The sequence below is a fragment of the Lepidochelys kempii genome, chromosome 21 (assembly GCF_965140265.1).
Source record: "Lepidochelys kempii isolate rLepKem1 chromosome 21, rLepKem1.hap2, whole genome shotgun sequence".
NCBI classification, from domain to species: domain Eukaryota; kingdom Metazoa; phylum Chordata; order Testudines; family Cheloniidae; genus Lepidochelys; species Lepidochelys kempii.
Window position 1 is genome coordinate 4,449,973 of NC_133276.1, and position 15,139 is coordinate 4,465,111.

A 15,139-nucleotide genomic window follows, 5' to 3' on the forward strand; every position below is an offset into this window, starting at 1 on the left:
AGGACCTAGGCTTTTCCCTTTGGTGTGGCTTATTGCACAAGGGACTTGAGAATGATGGGCTAGGAGAGAAGCATAGTGCCTCTGGTGATATCTTGGCTTCAGTATATAGAATCCAGGTGCCATCAAGAATAGATTTGATTAACATATAAATCACAGAGGGGAGCCAGGACTAGAGCACAATTCTTTCTGGTCCAAAACTTCAGGCATCTATCGCCCCATCTAAATAAGGTCTCCTTTTAATTGGTCCCTGACTTTGGACCCAACCCCTATAGGGCAACCTGAGACACTCATATGCACTGCATGACATGGGACAAGGGTCTTGCTGGGGCCGGGCAACAAGCAAATCCCTCCGAGCGTCCTCAGAACCTGCCTCTATCCAAGCCCTTGGCTACGGAATGGGGGTCGCTGCACTGGCTGTCAGGAAAGGGGACGCACCGGGGAGGAATAAGGGAGAACCAGGCAGAGGAAGAACGTAGCTCTGGCTCACACCGGAAGTTGAGAGTACTGTGGGAGAAGAATTCTACCACCAAAATGAAAAAACAACCCAGAATTAAATAAACTAGCTTCCCTCCTCCCTTAATTACATTAATCACAATCAGATTCCCTAGATCCCTTGAACAGCTTTCTAGGTGAGGCTGGCTCTGTATGCCTTACTAAAACATGAAGGGCTTATTGATTTTAACTCTTGTCTGTCTTTCACTCTGGGCCTCTGCCATTTCCCCCCGACTGATTACTCTGCCATCTAAGGACTTTGCGCAGCCCATTAGGAAACCCTGGAATCTTTACGGGAAATGCTTCACTCCATCAAGTTCTGGGAGTTTAATACAGATCTGCCAAGGGAAAAAATAACCCAAGGAAAAAGGAGCAGGGGAGGAGATATCTGTCCGGTTCTTTGGCAAGAGCCCTGGTTGAGAAGCCGGGAGCTGCTTTCACACACACTGACAGGCACAGAGGAAGAAGGCTCTTTGGTTTTCCAGGTTTCGGACACAGCTATGTCCGGTGGAGCTTCTGGCCACACCTACGGAGCAGAGGTCAGCAAAATGTAACTAGGAGCAGAGAGAGAAGCCAAGCAGCCTACGCCGGAGCTGTGAAATAAGTGCACTCTAATAGTAAGGTGACCAAGTCTTCTGATTATCAAAGAAGGTTGCTCACTGAGGCAAGGGAGGGCATTCAAAGGTCATGACCCACCTAGGGTCCCCCTTCCAATAACTTTCTTTTTAGCGTTGCCCTTTCTGCCACCAGCAGCTGTTGCTTGATGCTATATCTAGATCATTGCCAGTTTTCCTCTGGAGAAGGCATAGTGGCCCATCAGAGAGGGCACAGAACTTAGGGCATGGAAGATCTGGCTGGGAGTTAACATGCTGACTAGTTCTGTGACTGTGGGTGAGACACTAAGGGCCTGAAATCCACGGGAGCTGAGAGTGCTCAGCACCACTGAAAACCAGGCTATTAACTCCTCTGTGCCTCATGTACCCATCTGTAAAAAGGGGATAGTAATGCTTTGCCCACCTTTGTAAAGCACTGTAAGATCTACAGATGAAAAGTGCCATATACCTGCAAAGTCTTCATCTTTATTACCAAGTCACCACTTTGCATATCAGCTGAGACCAGTGATGACTGAAAGCCATTGCCTTCTGAGAGTTATTGGGTGGTTTAAAGTAGAAATGAGCTAGTGGTTTCAATCCAGTCCTTTCTGAGGGATTTTTTTTTGTTTCAGAATTTCCCTGGAGGGGAGGAGTCAGAGAGCCAGCTATGAAATTTTCTAAATTTATCATGCTTCCCCTGTGAGAATTCATCACTGAAAAAAAGCCACATTCTTTTGGTGGTGTCCTACTTCCAATTAGCGAATCAGCTAGCTGGTTCCTGTGAAATTCCTGAGGAGAGTCTGTCTCTGTATGTCTCTCTGCATCTCTCTCCCAAAGGAGACTATTACAACGTTTGAGGATCCCCAAACCCCAGCAAATGCTTACGTCACAATCACATTATACTCCTCTTTATGGCTGCTCTGCTGTAAATCACCCAGAAACGCTGCAAACCTTTCTTACTAGCAGCTACTATGTTGTGTAAGATCAGATCACCGAGCTGAGCAGATTTAACTCTTCCCAACCAGGCATGTTCAGTGTCTGTAATACTATGGAGAAGAGTTTGCTGGGACAGCTCAATTCAAGCTCTTTTCCCCCCAAGGGTAAATTTTTCCGCTCTGTACTGGGTTGGACCTTTCAGACTTCATAGATAGTAAATATTTAATGATGGCTACAATTTTCTGGATCCTGCTGATCTTTCAAGCTCTTTCCCCATGCCCCACATGCCCCAGCCCCAGCCCAGCAATGCTGCTCTTCTCTGTGTCCCTTGTGATGTGTACGTTATATTTTAAACATCTTCTCTCATTCCTCCCGTTAAGCTGCCACCACCATAGCTGACTATTAAAAGAGAGAGGAGGGATTGGGGTTTTCTGGTCTCTGAAACAGAGAGCTTAATGCTGCGTCCCCTGTAATGAGATGGGCTCATTTCTCAGACTCCTGCTAGTGAGCTTGCTGTTTGTTCTGTTGCTTTATGATCCCCACAGGGTCCAGCAAGCTGGGTTTTGGGAAGCTTGGGGAAGGCCAGCACTGGGCAGCATGGGTGGTTTATTTACAGTTTACATCCAGCCTGAGGAGGGGTTGGGGGGTTGTGACAAGTCTAGTGAATGCTGGACATGTGGGGGAGTGTGTCCTGTTGATCAAGCTTTATCCATGCCGCGTGAGAAGGGTGTTCTTTCTGAAACCAGGGGGATATGGAAGAGACGTGATTGTTAGTAACTGAGTGAAAGGTATGTTGTACTGGTCAAAACAGGGCCACTTACATTTGTTCATATGACAGCATATTCTGAGTAAGGATCTCAAAGCACTTGGATTGTATAGTGATGCTTCACAGGCCCCCAGGTTAATATTATCTCAATTTTACACACGGTGAAACTAAGACAGAGAGAGGATAATAGCCTGGTTTTCCGAGGTGCTGATCACTTGCATCTCCCATTGACTTCAGTTGGAGATGTGGGTGCTCAGCATCTCAGAAAGTTAGGCCATAAGTGATGTGCCCAAGATCATAGAAGTGCCCTGTGCTGGAACTTTTCTAAACCACACCACTTCCCTCTGATTTCAGTGAGAGCTGTTTCTATAGATGTAATGCACAGCCCTAAGAGTGTAGCTATCTTGAGGTTAATTCTCTGAGCAGGATGGGAGAGTGGGGAGGGGAACCTGTGTGGGTGGGTATACTCTCTCTCTCTCTAATCAAGTCTTGAATTCCAGCAAGTCTGCTGCTTTATTTTTAAGTGGCATGATGCCAAGAGATTTTAACATGAGGAATGGCCTTGCCAAGCATACTGTCATAGGTAGAAGGTCTCGATGTCTGGAAATAATGCTTTACTAACACTCCAAGTGGCAGCGAGTTGTCTGATTGGGTTTTCAAGCAACACACAAACAGAGGTCAGTTTTAAAAGCTCCCCTCGCAGGCGTGAGTCATGGGAACAAATATTTAATGGACTGGGCACAATTCGAGCCTAACTAATTTAATCCTGCTGTATCTGAGTTTCAAATTACACTAGTCAGCCACAGTGCTTTCTTACCATATCTCAGTGGTTTCCACACCCTATCCTGTGTGATATCGTAGGCTTCATTCGAATAAAGGGATCTTTTTTAGAGTGGACCTCTTAGGCCTTTTTCTGTGTGATGCATTCACCCCTGGGAGTTTCATGAACTTAGCAAGAGGTATGTGAAAGTAAAAGTTTCTGTGGCTCTATGTTAGGAGGTGTTTTGGGGAGGAGTAGATGGCTCAAGGGCTTGAGGACACAGAGCCCCTCACCTCTAGAGTGAGGTTTTGAATTCAGACCAGGTAAGTTTCTGACATATGGCTCTGGCTGGTGGCCTAGGCGAAATGAATTGTGGTAGGCACAGTCCAGTTCTCAGTAGGGTAGTGGGTTCACATCACAGAACTGCCACCCCAAGTGACACTAGCTGGCTTCTGTGTTGCCATTCCCAGCAGCGTGACCAAGGACTGTGAATGGATTCTGAAGACTGAACTCTCCCGGTGGCCACTCTTAGAGGTCCCTCAAAGTTAGGGTTGAGACAAAGCACATTGGAGGAGTTGGTGCAGGTGGAACTTGTCCTCTCGTGGGTTGTGTTCGTGCCTGTTCTGTGGAACTAGAGGGGTGTGATGAACATGACTGTCAGTCTGGCTGTTTCCATCAGCAATAAAATGCACATAAAACTGTCTGCCTCCCTTAATACTGGCATGAAAGGGAGAAGGTGACAAAGCCCTCCTTCTCCATGATTTAGGAAAAATAGATGTATTAGTTAAAGTTGGTGCCCAACTTCTAGAACTTAACACAAGGCTAATTAAACTAGCCCTCTTCTTCGTCTAACCTCTGCACTCATTGCTACATGGCTAGTCTCTGTTGAGAGGGTCTGGCAGTTAAATTTATGCCATTTAATGCTTGATGCATCGCTCTTTTTAGCTTGGAATTCCTTCTCTTCAATCCTCCCTTCCTCCCACAATGCTTTCCACAATGCACAAGGGCTAGCCCATTATCCCATGGATGGTATCCAACAGTCTTCTCTTTTCTGAGAGCCATTGTTCCTCACGAGCTTTCTTTAAGTGCATACAAAGCAAATGTGCTTCTGAGGCCAAGACCTATTGGATAAAGCATGGGTACTTGGGACTCTATTTTCCAAGCAACTCCATAGTCCAAGGTTCTTTTTCAAAAGACCCCTACTTCTTGGAGGTAGGAGGTTTGTATTAAGGATGTAACCATTCACAAGGCTGGATTCCTGTGATAAAGCAATTTCCATCAAGCAAAATTAGAAAAGACATTAATGCAACAGTTAGCAGCCAGCAACTGCAGAGGTCAAATGTGTCGGCTTGCTTGTTCTGTGTTTATAAGCCTTATACAATTCCATCAATATTGATGCATGATGCCTTTGATTTTGATGCTAATCATTGTTATGAATTAAATTTGCAGCCATATAATTAGGATTGCTATTAATAGGGCTTCAAGCTAAGTGCCGCTCTGCTAGTTGTCTTTTTCCTGATGGAAAATGGCATCCTCAGAACTCTGCTAATGCAGTTTGCCTAGTAGCTGGTAAGACTGATGTGAAAATTATATTTTCTATATGTAGAGGGACATCGTCTAATGTGGATATTGGCCCGAAACTGAGTGAGTTTCCTGAGAAAGGAGCATAGGACTGGGCCCAGTGATAGGCTTCACAGTAGTATTCCGCTGTCTTTCTGGGGCGCAGACATGTGAGTGAGGGAGAGAAAGAAAGGTCATGAGAGAATAAGCGTCAATTTTCAAGGTAGGAGAAAGACTAATGCAGTGTTTGGTTTTTGCAGTCTATCTTTCAGCTCTCCTTCCTGTTTGGATGCAAAATCTCCTTGCATCCCTCTGTTCCCCTCATCCTGCATTTTTCACATTCCTCCTTTGGGGCTCTGCCCCTTGTTGCATCCCCAGTTTGCGCACAGCAGGGTAAAGGGAATGACCATGGCTCACCAGTACAAATCACTCTTGTATTCCATCCCAAGGGGTAGTGTATCTTATGATATGTAATACATCAGTGAAGGGGTATGTTTGGGCTCAAGAATAAATCAATGTTGAGGCACTGTAGACAGAGAAGAGTATGCATATAATTTTGCCATCATATTATTTATACCTATCCCAAGAAAAAAAGAGATTCGTATGACAATTTGCAGCCAATGGCAACACTGCTTGTGCTCACACGAGTTAAGTAAGATCATAGGTACTTGGATGGGAGATCTCCAAGGAAAAAGCAGAGATGCTATTGGTGAGCCAACAGATAGCATATGTCTCTCTGAACCCTTGTCACTGTACATTGGTAGTGGGTGTTGTACTACTCGAGGTGCATAAAGATTTTTTGGAAGAGAGATAAAACTGAAATCTTGGTTAGTACAGATTCCATGAGATTTTTCTCAGTAATAGGGCATTTTGTCCTGGTGACCTGGCCAGAATTCAATTCAGACAACTACATTTTGTATACCATACCTAAGTTAACGTACTATCTCCGACCCTTGCAGTTTCAACTGGATATGATAGTATTCTTCACATCCTAGCCTAACATTGTGGAGTGTTCCTGTAAGCCGTTAAACAGCTGGTTGTGTTCTGTGGTGGTTGTGGCTGCATTTCAGTGCTGCCTGAAGCAATTCATCTTGAATCTCATCTGCGAAGTGCTTTGGCATCATTTTGGATTAAAGGTGCTGTAGAAACATAAGATGTTTGTATTTGTGTAACTCAAGACTCTTTGGGGTTGCACATGCATTTTTGTTGACCTGCTGAATGTCTGAATTCACAGTACATAATGCTGCTTGTACTCATTTGCCATGCAGGCTAATACTCCACTCTCATAAAGAATAGCGATAATAGCGATCAGATTACTCAGGTTACAGTGCAGGGGAATGGACTAGATAACCTCTTGAGGTCCCTTCCAGTCCCATGATTCTACTCAGTCGGGGGAAAGGCAAACTTTAAATATGATGTTTCTCCTTGGTATATGATAGTTTTATTCAGTTTGGTTGATTTAACTTGTTCTATTAGTGGGGATAAAGTAGGCCTTTCAGAATGAAATGTACATTGGAGCCTACCCTTATATGACTCTGTCCTACAGATGATCTTATCTGTTTAATTTACTCTTAATTATAGCCCACAAACACACTCTGTAGCACTTTAGAAGTCATTCATATCCGCATGTGGGGAAGCCAAAGGAACCTGCGGATGCTTGCTGAAGAGATGAAAATCATCTGCTGGAATAGTCTTTCCAATGCAATTACCCCATTTTGGATACAGGTCTGAATACTGGATGCTTTGCTGACCCAACCCTTTTGAGATCCATACATCACAATTGGGAATGCAGCTGTTTGTGTCCCAGCAGAGACACTAGATTGCAGATGGAGAGGTTTATTGCTTGACAGGAATATTTGCATAACTGCAAGCTCCTAGAAACTGGGCACTAAATTTCTCACCCATGGATGTCAAGGGGGCAGGAATTTGACTAGCATCACATTGTCTGCCTGGGTTTGCTCTGTCTAAATGATCTGGAGGATGGTGTGGATTGCACTCTCAGCAAATTTGCGGATGATACTAAACTGGGAGGAGTGGTAGATATGCTGGAGGGGAGGGATAGGATACAGAAGGACCTAGACAAATTGGAGGATTGGGCCAAAAGAAATCTGATGAGGTTCAGTAAGGATAAGTGCAGGGTTCTGCACTTAGGACGGAAGAACCCAATGCACAGCTACAGACTAGGGACCGAATGGCTAGGCAGCAGTTCTGCGGAAAAGGACCTAGGGGTGACTGTGGACGAGAAGCTGGATATGAGTCAGCAGTGTGCCCTTGTTGCCAAGAAGGCCAATGGCATTTTGGGATGTATAAGTAGGGGCATAGCGAGCAGATCGAGGGACGTGATCGTTCCCCTCTATTCGACATTGGTGAGGCCTCATCTGGAGTACTGTGTCCAGTTTTGGGCCCCACACTTCAAGAAGGATGTGGATAAATTGGAGAGAGTCCAGCGAAGGGCAACAAAAATGATTAGGGGACTGGAACACATGAGTTATGAGGAGAGGCTGAGGGAGCTGGGATTGTTTAGCCTGCAGAAGAGAAGAATGAGGGGGGATTTGATAGCTGCTTTCAACTACCTGAAAGGGGGTTCCAAAGAGGATGGCTCTAGACTGTTCTCAATGGTAGCAGATGACAGAACGAGGAGTAATGGTCTCAAGTTGCAGTGGGGGAGGTTTAGATCGGATATTAGGAAAAACTTTTTCACTAAGAGGGTGGTGAAACACTGGAATGCGTTACCTAGGGAGGTGGTAGAATCTCCTTCCTTAGAGGTTTTTAAGGTCAGGCTTGACAAAGCCCTGGCTGGGATGATTTAACTGGGAATTGGTCCTGCTTCGAGCAGGGGGTTGGACTAGATGACCTTCTGGGGTCCCTTCCAACCCTGATATTCTATGATTCTACCCCTGTTTATGGACCCAGAAAATATCTTTCTAACCATGGACTCTCCAGCCTTTCCCAATAATCACCGATCCCTTGGGTAGAAGGGGCACTCTCAAAGCAAGACCCCAGCAAATAGAGCCCCTGGAGGTATTGGCATGGGTCCTACTGTAACACAGACTGTGCCCGCATGCAATCCCAAACTAGCCTAGCTTTACTATTATTGGCAGCCAGAAGAAGCTGGAGCCTTACTTTTAATTAATTAGTGCATTGAGATGCATGAAAAGGGATTGGAGCAGAAGAGGATGTAGATCTGCGATAATTAGCATGTTTCGAGGTAAGTTACGGTTAGGAAGCCAGGCTGCTCCATCTCCACTGAAGTGGGTATCAGAGCTGATGAGAGGGGAGAAAAGGGGCCAGTTGGACGAGTTCAGAGGGGCCCCAAAGCCTTTAACTGTGGTGAAGTGGGAAGGAGGGAGGGCCCAGCAAACATGTACCGGGGCCCAAATTTCTCTTGATGGGCCTGGTGGTTATAATGGGAGCAGGGTAGGCAGGCAAATCGGAAAGCTTTCCAGAGGAAAAAATACGGTGAGTTCTTTCCTTCTCTGGATCCCTGGAGATGCGTCTTCTTAAATGGCCTGATGAGCATTTAAATGAGTTTCTGGGAAGCAGGGAAGGGTTAAATGGATTTCCTACACTGCTGTCACCAAGGCTCTGGAGGAATGACAATGCCAGGGACCCAGGCAGCAGAGAGTGGGGGTAGGAGCTGTGAGAGCACCCCAGGGTAGAAAGCTGCCAAGTCCATTAGGCTTTGTTGGTGTTTTGCATCAAGGAATCAAGAATGTCCTTACTACCACTTACAGGCATGATGTCGGCCCCCACCCCCAGCTCTCCTTCTCCAGCTATGGCATTTAAGGGCTATCTCAAAATAAGCATATTTTAAAGAGCGCTGGGACTGACATTTGTAGCCGTTTGACCAACGGATGGGAGAGTGCTGGGAGCAGGCTAGCTTGCAGGTAGTTGTGGGGCAATGCTCTGAGAGAATCGGCAGTTTAGGCTCACAGGAGACCATCTTTCGTAGAATCCTAGAAGATTAGGGTTGGAAGAGACCTCAGGAGGTCATCTAGTCCAACTCCCTGCTCATGGCAGGACCAACCCCAACTAAATCTTTGTTTTTGGCTCACGTGTTGCTGATGTTTCCCTTACTCTACTCTGGGTTCAGATGAAAACTTAGTGTGAAATTGGACAAAGAAAACCAAGTTTCGCCTCTTTGGAAATGAGGCAGAATGACAAAAGTGGTGTGGTGACCAACCAGGGCCATACATCAACTTTGACCGGTTGCAATATTCAGTCCTGCTTCCCAACCCTCAGCAAACCTTATCCCGCTTTCACCGATACTGAAAAGTTACCCAGCAGCCAAAGATTGTTCAGTGCCACCAGCAAGGAGTTCACCTTGGACATCTCCAAGTGCACGTGGTTTGCTGTAGTTTGGTGCCAGAGCACTGGAGTGACAGCTGCCTGGCAAATACCCAAGAGCGGGAAGACTTTTTTAAACATCACATTAACTTATCCTAACTCACTATCATTGAGAGCAAGAGCTTGGCAGGATTTAAAAAGGAATCGGACATTTAGCTGCGTAACAGGAATATCCAGAGTTATAGGAGTAAGGATTAGAATGGAACCAGGAGTTTGGGAATGGATATAATCCCTCCTGCTATAAAGCACAAGCCAACTTTTAACTAATGGGAGTTAGAAGGAAACTTTCCTCGGGGGCAGGTTATCCCATAGCTACCTATTTCACCTTCCTCTGAAGCATCAAGTACTGGCCTGTTGGACACAATATACTGGACTAGATAGAGCCTTGGTTTGACCCACTATAGCAATCCCTATGTAACTTTTCAACCATCCCTGCTTTTGGCTCACTTCCTGTCCACTTCACTCAGCACTCACAATGGCACAAGGCCAGTCACTAAACCCCATTTTGCCTAACCTCCCTGTTAGTGCTCCTTAAAATGGGCACCATGTTACTTCAGAACATGTCCTCTGACTCCTATGTACTGTTCACCTTTCTCACTGGTCCACCATAGAGCAAAGCTCCAGCCAAAGCTACTGCTTCTGCCGTGTAGTTGGCAATGCATTGCCTCCAAATGGGCAGGTGGACCATGGCAATGGAAAATGATTAGCACAAATGTAATTAAAAAGGACATTGCCAAGGTGGTGGTCATAAATTTAAAACTCAGTTCACCCTGCCTTCACACCCGCCCCAACACCATCACCAGCGTGCGCACACTGATATTTGTGTCTGTGAGATGTTTGAAGCTGAAATATGTCCTCCTTTTAACGCCTCTTTATTTCCTCCATTTGAGGCGGTTAGTTCAACAAAGTTCAAACTGGCAGCTGGGGTAAAGCAGTTTCAAGGGGCATTGATCCTTCTACTTTAGGGTACAAGAGAGACACTTGTGGCTACCAATCAGGACTGATTCTCCTGTTCTTTCATAGCCAGCTGCATGGTTATGCCCTCCTCTGAAGTACCAAGAAGCTAAACAATCCTCTCACTCCCTCTGTGAGAAAGAGAAGTGTTGTTATCCCCATCTTAGAGATGAGGAAATGGAGGGAGAGAGGTTAAGTGATCCTCCAGAGGCCACCAAGGGAGTCAGTCACAGCAAATGGCTTAGACCCTCATAGTTCCTGGCTCCCTGCCTTGTGAGTGTGTGCATCTTGCTTTCGCTTAGCTCTTCTTGCTGAATTTTCTTATCACATTGGTACCCTAGTAGGAATGTGCATGAATTCTTGTAATTCTGTTTGTGTGTCAAGAATTTGTGCTTTTTTTAGTACTTTTTTCCAAGAGGCTTTTTTAAAACGCCATACTGAGGTCAAAATAACATGAGATCTGGTCTGTTTGTAGCATTTTAAATCCATGGGTGGCAAAAATACTGTGAGAAGACCATTTTATTTTGCCCCAAAACATGAGACCAAAAGAACAAAAACAAAAAAAAAAACTCCTGTGGAAAACACAAAGGCAAACAGAGATCACAGAATTTGAATGCAAAATGCCACATGCTGATGTGTTTGCTCAGGAGCACTGGGCTATTGGCATGGGGCAGTTTGGGTCAGGGAATGGTGGGAGAGATTAGAAAGAAAAAGTGGAGCATTCCCTATGGAAAGAAAACCCTATGTGTCCAGGCTTTCAAAAGAGCTCCGCATCCAGCAACTCCTATTGAAAACAGTGGAGAATTCCCCTGCTCACACACCATTGAGGACAATGGGAGCTCCTGAGGGCTGCTGTACACTTGAAAATCTGACCACTTCAATTAGGTGCTTAAACAGGAGCTGAGGTCTCTTGAAATCTGGGCAGTATTGTACAGCGATGGTCACTGAATCATGGGTGGTTGGGAGTTGGAACATTTACCCAGTGTACCATAAGGTGGGCAAAAGAGGCTTTAGTGAGGAAATGGCACCCAGGTGACAGCATGTCAATCGTGCATTAGGGTCACCTATTGCTACTATTAAATAGGTAAAAGGAAAAAAGATGTAGTATTTTTTTACTTTCTCCCCTTCACCTTTCCCTATAAACTTGAATAGTGTTCAGATTTTTTTTAAAGCCCAAATCTTCAGAGATAAAAGACCGTCCTTCCACCTCAAAAAAAATGGAAAGCGATTATACTAAACTAGCGTGTGTATGTGTGTGTGTGTGTGTATCTATACATAAGAGAGGCAATGTAGGTGAGGTGATTTTTTTTTTAAATTGGATCAACTTCTATGGGTGAAGGGACAAACTTTTGAGCTTCAGAGCTCTGCTTCAGGTCTGGAGAAAGTAACCAAAGTGTCTGAGCTAAATACAAGGTGGGACAGATTAAGTATAAGGGTTTCACACCATGCTATAGGAGATCACTTAAAATAAAATGGGCAGTTAAGGGTTGGCGGGCAGTAGGGTGTGTTGCAAATTGTTGTAATGAGCCATAAAACCGGTGTCTGTTAAATCTGTGGTACTTAGTGTCCATCATCAGAGTTGTGAATTTATATACAGACATGAGTATATGCACAACTGCCCTCTATTGGCCAGAATCAGAACTGTGCACCCCTTTATCATAGACTACTAATAGTACTGGAGACTTTCCTTCCACTCCAGCTTGGAGGGGTCTTGCCGGATTGCCGAGATGGGAGGAGAAGGCTCCGAGTTCTATGAAGATCGGAGAGTGTGTGGACTGCAGCACCGTGACAACTGTTAAGTCCTACAAGGCCACGGATTTTCATTACAAAACTGTTATAAGTACATCTGCCTTTAAGGGGCTACCATCTTGAAAGGTCTTTTATTCACGCACGCATCTTGGCATGTGGCAGGGATATAAAAAGTCAGGGAGCGAAATCCCACGGACGCATGAGGCAAAAGCAGCATTGTATGGGCAGACACACAAGCCCATTCAGTTGACTGATGCCTCTGTTACTTTCCATGCCGTCCTTAGATCAAGTTTACTATCCATTTGCGGTTATGATTATTTTATGCCCTTAGCCAGGGCAGCAACAGTGGCACGCAGAGAAATGCGTAAGCCACGGCGGAAAATACTACAGGATTTGAGAAGGCAAATTAATCACTTTAACATCTTCCCAAAATGACTAAATGGAGCCAGTCTGTGTATTAGCATTAGTCCATTATACATATTATGAAGAATAGTTCCCCACCATCCAGTTTTTGTTTTTAAATATTACTGTCCTTTCATTTCTGGAAAGAGCCACGTGGAACGGCAGATGTCTGTGTTTCTTGTGTCTTCAGGGAGCTCTTTGCAGGCAGCCCGGCTGGGGTAATAAACAATGGGAGGGAACCACTGCGTGTAGTATGAAATCTCCCAGGCACTGTCGAATGCAGCACTAGGAATAGTTTTGCGCTGTGGAAGTTCCTGATGATATGTGATGGGATCACAGGATTTTCTCCATGGAACTAGGATGGGAAAGGAACGGGAGCAAGGGGGAGACCTGGGGAAAGAGAGATTCAAGACTAAACCCAGACCTGAAGAGGAGCTCTGTGGAGCTCCTCTTTTACCAACAGAAGGTGGTCTAATAAAAGGTATTATCTCCTCCATCTTGTCTCTCTCTAAAGCTAAACATAGACACCCAGAGATGTATTGGTTCCCCTCCCCCCACCCCTTACCCACCCTCCTCTTTAAATTATTTATGAGCTCTGAACACTGAATAACTTCCTGGGGTGGAAAACATATTTTCCTACATGTTTTTCTTCTGCCTTGGTCCACGGTTTCAAGACCATTGTCTGACTTCTCCCTGTTAGCTAGGGATTGAACAAAGAAACCATCGCCATTACCCTTTAAAGTAGGGAAGGTGAAGTGTCTAGTGGTTAGAGCAAGGAAATGTGGCAGGGTGGTGAGAGAGCGTGCATGGGTCAGAATTCTTGAGTTATATTCTCAGCTCTGCCATTGATTATGTGACCTTGAGTAAATCACTTAAACCAGTGGCTCTCAAGTTTTTTTACTGGTGACCCCTTTCACATAGCAAGCCTCTGAGTGTGACCTCCCTTATATAAAAGTGTTTTTAATTTATATTTAACACCGCTATAAATGCTGGTGGCAAAGCGGGATTTGGGGTGGAGGTTGACAGCTTGTGACCCCCATTTAATAACCTCACGACCCCCTGAGGTGACCCAATCCCCAGTTTGAGAACCCCTGGCTTAGACTATGTATGTCTACATTGCAATTAGACACCCACTGCTGGCCCATGCCAGCTGACAGCCTTGAGGGGGAGGGCTTGGGCTAAGGGGCTGTTTAATTGCAGTGTAGATGTTTGGGCTTGGGCTGCAGCCCAAACTCTGGGACCCTCCCACCTCACAGGGTCCTAGACACTGTGAACATTGTTAGCATTTTATTTATACTAAGTTTTCCATTGCTTTCCACTGGTAAGTACATCACTAAGCAAAGGACAACTGAAATTAGCCCATTCCACTCCATAAAAGGTGGCCTGTGTAAAATATATATTTGAATGACTGATTGGCTGACTGAAGATTTAAGATTCTTTGGATACAGAAAAGCGCAAAAGCAGTCCTGGAACAATTACTAAGTGGATTGACTATTTTGCCCTTTTCTCATGCTGCCGGCTTCTTAGCTGATTTCCCCAACCACAACCCCCATTTTCATTCTCATGTTTGCTTACATGCCTTTGCATCAAATAGATACATGTAGATGAAAGGGGTGTGCATTTAAAATGTATGTAAACATCATACTGCTCAAGATAGTAGTTATTGTACACTGTGAGGGGTGGTGTTTTTGGTTTTGGTTTTTTGCAGTAAGCTGATGAATTATTTAGTGTGTGCGGGGCTTTAATCTCATAAACCTGCCTGCAGGCCTCATGAACATCAGCCTGAATGTTCTATAACGCACAAGTCAGACAGCACAAAGCACTTGAATGACTGTAGGTAGTAATTGTTCATCTTGCCTCAGCCTTTCCCTCCCGGTCATCAGCTCATTAAAAGCAGTTGAGCCTGTTAAGCAGGTCCTCATTTGGCCATCACCACTAACTTAGAAATTGATTTGCATCTGCCGCTCCGAAAAGGAGCCAATCCTGAGATCCAAGCCACTAGAATTGAAAACCATGAGACTCACCCCCGCCCAAAGCTGCTTGAAAGCAAAGAGAGGAAGATACGTTTCCATAAAACAAGTTCTTCTTTCAAATAAATGTTTGTTCCTCTGATTGGGAATGCTTTCTTTCCTGATTGACTATTAAGTGTTTGCAATATGCTAGGTAGCAGCACTGGGTTAATATTTGATGACTAATTCAATGTTGGATTTTGCTAGTCATTCTGCTGCCAGTGGCTTATTAAGGGGAAAACTGAGCATGTTACTTTTCACCTGCTTGCAGTGTCAGTGCTTCACTGGTGCCTCTCAGACAAGCTCTCAAAGGGCGCTCATTGACACAGTCACACTGCATCGTTCCTGCTCTGGGAACGTGATAACTGTGTTACAAGATGACATAGGGAGGTGAAGGGACTTCTGAGATCACTTGCTAGGTTGGTATGTGGCAGAGCTGGAATAGAACCCTAGAGTCTGGCCTCCCTGGCCTTGTCTCTAAACGCTAGACTGAGCAGGTTCCCTGGTTTATATGGGTTAAATCATATGGCAATGGCAGCAGGACACTTTTCATTCTGAAACTACAGGAGAG

The 15,139-nt window shown here is 45.1% G+C and overlaps 1 protein-coding gene across 6 annotated transcripts in view; it reads left to right on the forward strand.

Moving 5' to 3' along the window:
* Nucleotides 1–15,139, forward strand: part of PLXNA2 (plexin A2) — a 320,304-nt gene that overhangs the window by 49,702 nt on the left and 255,463 nt on the right. The window contains exon 4 of one of the 6 annotated variants that reach the window (XM_073319580.1): nucleotides 978–7,587. The exons of the other annotated variants lie outside the window; for them this stretch is intronic. Coding sequence (XP_073175681.1) covers nucleotides 978–1,046 — 69 coding nt within the window. The 3' untranslated portion in view covers nucleotides 1,047–7,587. Of the gene's footprint in view, nucleotides 1–977; nucleotides 7,588–15,139 lie in introns of those variants that run through there. 6 annotated transcript variants of the gene reach the window in all.